Source organism: Cucurbita pepo, chromosome 18, assembly GCF_057944985.1.
Source record: "Cucurbita pepo subsp. pepo isolate OVF chromosome 18, ASM5794498v1, whole genome shotgun sequence".
NCBI classification, from domain to species: Eukaryota; Viridiplantae; Streptophyta; class Magnoliopsida; order Cucurbitales; family Cucurbitaceae; genus Cucurbita; species Cucurbita pepo.
Window position 1 is genome coordinate 7,814,915 of NC_141815.1, and position 7,367 is coordinate 7,822,281.

The following is a 7,367-nucleotide window of genomic DNA, read 5'->3' on the forward strand; positions in this document are numbered from 1 at the left end:
GGGTCAAATGTACACCCCTACAGTAAACAAATTCACATCTAAATGGAATGAACCTCGACCTACCCACCCACATACAAGATAGTAGATAAAGACAGGTTCAAAATTGGCCCGATAAACAGAAATTCTCGAGAAACAAAATTTCACATGATATTAGTATTTTTAGTTTTATAGTATAATAAGTCAATTTATTGGATTTTTGTACTCGTCTCCGGGCTTCATGTCTTTTCGACCATAGAAAAAGAGATTTCACCCATTTCTCTCGAGTATACCTATCACTAGAAAATAGACGTCACTTTGAGATACATGCGGATAGCCACCCTATTAAAAGGGCGAGGAGCAAGTACCTTCATCCTTGGTATCTCATACTCAACCCTATGACGAGGAGAATGTACAAAGAAAGCAGTTTGGCTATGATGATGAGTAAGGTATGTTGGGGGGGTCTTAGATCAGCCATAGGCAACAACATCACAATACAATGGAACCAAACCAATCTAAGCTACTAAAACATGGAGACAAAAGGTGTTTGGATAAACCAGAAAAGTACGGTACAAGCAAACACGTCCGACACATACATTTCACAAATTATTTCCATACTAGAAGAAGAAGAAGAAAGCCCGACTCGACCTCGACCTCGACATCGACCTCGACAACATTCAATTCAAGACTTAGAAAGTTCCTAAAGACTCCATCCAGCTCCCCACTCATAACAAAATAGTGCACAGCATAATAACCAACCGCCCTTTCACAACTGATAGGGTGATGATTAATATCATCCAAACCAAACCAAACCAAACCAAACATATGATGATGATTTTGAAACCCACCACCACCACTATCATCATCATCATCATCATCAGAGGCACAGATCAAAGAGTGTATGTAGTCTTCAGAACAGGCACAAGTGGCCAAGCAGCACAATATTATTATGTCACCTGCCTTTGGATGATCATACTAAAACCATTTCTCACAGCTAGACTCCACAGTTAAGTAAGTACCTTATTACTGAGTACACCATCTTATCCCACCAATCCCCCAAAACCCGATCAACTTAAGAACACTCATCGAACAACGTGACAAGGCATTTACTTCCCATACGAACAGCTCTTCGAACAACGTTTTCAATTTTCTCTTCCTCCTTTTGCTGGAGAGCTCGGCCAATTTGCTACATCAACACAAGGCAGAGAATGTGTAAAATCATCTCACATATAACCACCTAAGTTTTCTTTTTTTGGCAAGAAACCGAGCTTTCATCGAGTAAAATCCTAGAAAAATAAGCGCAAAAATGAAGGAAAACCGCAAATCCTAGAAAAACAGACTCCAATAATACAAAATCAAACTAAACAGGACTAAAATAAAAATGTAGAAACAGAAGGTGATCACAAGTAGATTTAGGAAGTGAGCAAGCTACCAGAGATGTATATCAACTACAAAATGAATATAGGTCGTGTTGTACCTGTATGGTAGCAAGTGCCTGCTTAAATCCAAGGCCAGAAATGCTCCGATAAATTTTTCAACAAGCAGCTAAGGTGGAGTTCAATTTCGCACCAGGATGCGGTACAATCACCATTATCATTCCCGAGGACCTCAAGAATCAAGGAAATAAGTTAAGATAAGACTGAAATCTTTTTAATAATTAATCATTTAAATATAATCACAATTCAACAGTTCAGAGTAGAAGACTGGCATACCATCTATACTCTCATACGACATCACATGAAGTAACGACCTGTCCATATAGACTGCCCTGGATATTGCTCAGGCAGAGAAGTAAAGAGTTGGCTACCACCATTCACAAGCTGTTGATGTGGTTGGAGATGTTGTTCATTGTGTTGTTTTAGTTGCTCTAGCACCTGAAAGTCAGGCCAGCCATTCTGTTTTCCTATTGGGGACTGCACATTCGGAACCTGTTTTCCAGGAAAAGGAAAGTTGATTGTCCCACTCAACACATTACTGCCACCGATTTGCTGAGCGTTCATATGAGATGTGAGATGCACGGCATTAGCAGAGCCTTTTGTAGAAGAGGGCAGCTGATGTCCATCCAACCAGCTATAATCATCCATGATCTGATTCTCGCTTCTAAACTCTGACCCAGGAAGGGATTCATTAGCGTGCTTCGTTGGAACATGGTTGAATCCAGGAGGAGGGCCAAGATGCCTAACCGGTCGACCAACTGGGTTTTTTCTCAACCCTAATTGAAGACTAGAAAATACACTTGTAGTCATTGGGTCAATAAGGCCTCCAAACGAGGCAGGGACATCATTCCTAGATTGTACAAGAGCTCCTATGGGCTTTTTGTCACCGTAAAAAACATCGTTATTTACGCTGAAAGCTTGATTGATAGGCATCGAGTGAGCTGCAGGATTAAACATGCTTATACCATTCTGAAGATCAGATTTCATCCCATGCCCATTTTCAAATAACCTCAAACTTTGTAAGCTGTCAACAAGACCAGTTTTCTGTTCTTGTGGCCATTTAGAAGCATTTGCCTGAATTGTTTGCCAATGGAGAGTGTTAATATTAGCAGCAGTAACAGGTGCTTGATAACTTGACTCAAAACCATTTGACTGGTAAACATCATCAGAAGAGATTTTCACGCCACCATAGGATCTCAGATCACCTCCAGAAGAACTCTTTCCAAGTTGCAAACCCTCATAACCCGACTGCAGTGAATCAGCCATTTCAATTCGCTTCTCAGCAACTAGAGGCTTGAAGACAATTACTTCATCCTCCTCTTCCCCTTCCAAAACTAGTTGCGAACTTGCCTTACCAGCTGCCAAATTGTTTGTTTTCTCTACTAGAGTTTCTTGCATAGCATTCCCTGGACCAGGAACCGTGCTAGAAGACGATGGAATGACAAAATCATTTGGCTCTTGAGGTTCGACACCAGTGCAAAACCTTTTCACCTTTGAATTGTAAAATATTGGTTCTTGATCAATCTTGACTACATTTGCTAAAGCCTTCCCTGCAGCCAGAATCCTTCTAATGCGAGCAACCTTCTCTTTGTTGCTGTCGCTTCCAGAATGCTTCCTTGAAAAATCCAATATTGTCTGCGCAGGAAGAAGTGGCAAGAATCCCCTTAATTCAATATCCTCCCATAATGCAAGCCGATTTTCAGTTTCACCCTCTTCATATTTACTGAGGTTAAAAAAGCAAGTTTCATCCTCATCATCATCTAAAGACACAGAACCACTTGACAAAAGCTTGTTGAAGAAAGAGATGCAATGGTTCCAAAATTTTGATCTAGCAGTCGCCTGTTTATCATCCACTTCACCACCTGCTGCAATTTCAGGGCAACATGCCAACCATTCAACAAGAACTAGAAGGCCAGGCAGAAAAAAACTTGACAAAGGATCACGCAACTGGGAGCATCTATCTAGAATAGAGCCCATCAACTCAAAAACTGCAATATGTGCATTCTGTATCAAAACAGCCCGTTGTACAATTTCTGAGTACGTCTGACCTTCAGTTTCTTTATTCACATTGTGAACCGTGAATATAAGAATTGCAACAATTCTAACTATGATGAGACTGTTCTCGGCAGCATCCGTTCCAAAAAGCAGTACCTCTTCAGGCCCAGAAGACAAAAGTTCGGAGAAACTACTATTAACCAATGAGAGAACTTCCGTAAATGTCTCTAGGCTGAAGAAGAAGAAGAAGAAGAAGTAGAAGAAGAAGAAGATTTAGAGATATATATCTGTTGGAACCCCCTCCCACCACACGCACACAAAAGAAAAAAAGGAAACAAGTCGATAGTCAAAGTAATTACCTTGTGCGTGTGAAAAGTATTCCATTTAAGCGAACAAGTCTAATGCAAAAGGATTTAAATGGATCCTGTGGAGATAACGCACTCTCCTTAGGGGGTTCAGTACTAGAATCTTTAGTTGCGAGCTTTACTTCTCCCTTCCGCCCTTTTCCACTAAAACGAATAGGTGATTCCTTCACCACAGAAGTTTTAGCAGTCCCTGACAGCTGAGAATGGCTCTGACGGTTCTGCAAAAGACATAGGCAACAAAGGATGGCTCTGATAGTTCAGTATCAATACTGAATTAAATGTCCAACTCCAGAACCAGTAACAAGAAAACATGACTGACAAATAGCTACACAGTTGTCTGTATCCAAGTGATGTAGTAAAAAAAAAAAACAAACAATTGGTTTTTTTGATAGAAAACATAGACATTTCTATATGAAGAAATTACAAAAAATAAAAAGAAGCCAATCCAATCGAATATCACCTCAAGACTTCAGTGAAGTTAATAGACAGTAATTGTCAAGGCGTAAACTAAAAGCGGGAAACATGGTACCAAGATTTGAAGTTGATAAAGTTTCAGAAGCAGAAAGAGTCTATATGGAATTAAACAATATACATAATCGAAACAGATAAGTAATTCTACTTGAAAAGTCAGCCTCGAGTAGTGCAATATCTAGTAGCATTTAAAAGTTATATCCATGTCATGAGCAAGAGAAAGATAAGAAAAGAAAATACAGAAAGATAGACTGCAGTAAGTGGAGTACTAATGGCAAATACCTTCTCAAATGCAACAATCAAATTATCTCTGGCAGTAGAAAATGGAGAATCAACAGCCAGGCTACGGAAATATCGATAAACAGCAACCAACTCATCTCCTGAGTATGATGCTAATATAGCAAGCTGAAAGATGGAAACGCTTGAACATAAGCGAAAAGCTCAGAATAAAGATGAGAAGAATATACATTCAAAGGCAAACAAAAAAAGTAATAAAGGAATCAAAATAAAGGATTAATATTCAAATTATTCAATAAAGACCTGATGATGAGGATTGCCACTCGATGGCCAAAGTGAAGCAGCTTGCAGGTAGTAACTTGAAGCTGCAGTATACTCCCGATTTTTTGAATCGCCTTCCCCATATAACCCTTTGTAGCGTGCAAGATCACCCAAGTATATCAAACAACGATGACAAGAAATGAGACCTTTCTTCATGTCAGCAAACTTCTTTCCATCTTTATCTGTAGCCATACGGTTGTCTGCATCCTCCAAGAAAGAACCCAAAGGGAGCCCATATTTTGCTCTGATTTTCAATATTAAATCATGGTAAAATCCAGTAGCTTCAGAAAGAAATGTTTTGAACTGCAATCTTATCTTAGAAACTCTGTCAGGCCTTGTAGGCACGGCTTGAGAATTGTTAGAACCAGCAGAAGTTAAAGCAGCACTGAAATGTGCCCTCAACTCCTCAATTCGCTTGTAATGCAATTGCCAAAGAGCATATTCAATATTGTGCTGTTCAGAAAAGGCATAATCCTCAAGGATTATTGCTTCGTAATTTTCACGTATTTGTTGCCATGCATTGGGATCGGAAGGAATTCGAGCCTGAGCGGACCTTCTACGTCGATTCTCCAGCTCAATATTCTGTAAAGAGATAGACACCAAAATTATTGACAAATTTAGAAGAAAAAAAACGCACATCACATATTCTATAAGAAACCATAGCATCCAAGTCTTAAATGCACAAAATTGATCTTAATCGGACCTCCAGACTACCAAAGTTTGGTTTACCTTTAATAACGCTTAAATCATGAGCCACGTTTTATGCTAACTAAATTAGAAACTAAAACCAAAAAAAGGTTTCAAAATGAGAGAGAAGGACTACTTTTTCATAAAGGCGTTGAGCACGCTCCCACGATGAAGAAGCAGAAGCAGACATTTTAGCCATCTGTATGTTTATCTTCCATCAATCATATCCAAATTCTTCAAACCACAGATACCTGCATGTAATTCATAACCCATTAGCATTTTAAACAACAGAAATACATAGAAAAAGAAAATAGTGAAGCAAAGACATACGGCCATCTACAACAAATTATAAGCTTTGTAGACAAATCAAATAATAACTAGTGACCGTAAACAAAATATATACTCAAACCTAATGCTTTTTGAGAAGAAACAAGAGCTCAAAACTAATGTTACCACCCATCCTAAGTTCTTACAGACTTTCAAATAATTTAAAATGCACCGTTTTCAAAGTCAACTACTCATTAGCGAATGTATGAAGGATCGAAAATCTCCAAAAGCTAAATCATGACAAAACGAAGTCAAAAATTGCCAAGAGAGACCTGAAATACATTTGTGTGTCAAGTAAAAGAAAATAGAAATTTAGCCAAATTAATATTCTGCACATTAAGAATAATATGAAGATCACAAAAGCCACTCAACCTATTATGAACAACTTAATTAACCCTCAATATGGCCAGTCAACCTATACCTACTATTCCTACATAAATTTCCAAAGCCCATCAAGACATTCTTCAAGAGGAATTCGACGATGAACATGTAGTCATCAGTATACTTGAAGATTCATCCATATTTATGAACAACTTGGTAAGAACCTTGAAGTTATTGAACTACTAGAATCTTATCTCTAAAATTACAGAAGAAAAAAACATGATCCGACAAATCTTTCATCCACAACTTTCCAAAATTTAAAAAAGAATTACACCTTTACATGGAATTATTATTAACACGCTCAAAAGAAAATCAAAGGCTTGCTTCCAAAGAGAAGCCACAAAGCCACGGTGTGAACGAAACACAACACGATCAATCCAAGCAAATGCACAAAATAGAGAGTTGAATCGAAATTGAGATTCAAAACCCTTGCAGACCCATGCAAAATTCAATTGGTCTAAACCCTAACAGACCCAAATATTCAATTCCCATTCCCCGGAACGAGAAGATTGAGTGACCGATAGTCGTCTACACCAAAAAAGAAATTCATACGCCCCTAAAGAAACCCAATTAGAATTCCCAAACAACGTAAAACTTTCCCCATCAAAAAATCATGAGACAATACGTAAAATCGCGCCGTGTAGACCTCCAAATTCCAGCTTGACTCAAATCAGATTTCAATTCCAAGAGCCTAAAAGAAAACGAAAATAAAAACCCAGAAGACATCCATCAACCCCAACCACCCAAAGAAACCTCGACTTCGGGAGCACGACAAAAGAAGGAAAAAAAAAAAAGTCAAACAAAACAAAGACGCGAAAAAAACAAATGGGAAAACGAGGAAAAGGGAAAACAAACCCAGATCTAGCAAACCCACAAAACAATTCCGCGATGAGAATCAATCAGCTCCAAAAGACAAAAGAAAACCCGGCAAAAGAAAAGGGCGGAAATCAAGAAAAACAAAAGGAAAACAGCATTGTAAAGAATTTGAAGAGTACCTGAGGGGCGCGATCGGATCCACGAGGAAGAAGAAGCGAATGGAGGATTTGGGATTGGAAGAGAGGAGGAGAAAGGGGGTTGGTTTGAAGAGGATGAGATTTGGTTTTGGTTTTGGTTTTGGTTTTGGTTTTTGGGGATTTTACCAATTTTCCTTCTTTCCCTTTTCTCTGTGTGT

General features: G+C 38.7%; 1 protein-coding gene across 2 annotated transcripts; it reads right to left on the reverse strand.

The window, feature by feature from the left end:
* Nucleotides 1-509: 509 nt before the first annotated feature.
* Nucleotides 510-7,367, reverse strand: LOC111780074 (nonsense-mediated mRNA decay factor SMG7). Of its 2 annotated transcripts, none has more exons than XM_023660350.2 (8): nucleotides 7,192-7,367; nucleotides 5,625-5,739; nucleotides 4,784-5,383; nucleotides 4,526-4,648; nucleotides 3,767-3,990; nucleotides 1,689-3,639; nucleotides 1,454-1,583; nucleotides 510-1,162 (listed from the first exon to the last, which is right to left on the reverse strand). In XM_023660350.2, exons 2-6 carry the CDS (start codon nucleotides 5,685-5,687, stop codon nucleotides 1,710-1,712), a joined length of 2,940 nt encoding a protein of 979 aa, XP_023516118.2. In that variant the 5' UTR covers nucleotides 5,688-5,739; nucleotides 7,192-7,367; the 3' UTR covers nucleotides 510-1,162; nucleotides 1,454-1,583; nucleotides 1,689-1,709. The 2 variants fall into 2 exon arrangements, with proteins under 2 accessions (XP_023516118.2, XP_086975811.1); XM_087119685.1 differs by having other exon boundaries at nucleotides 510-1,262.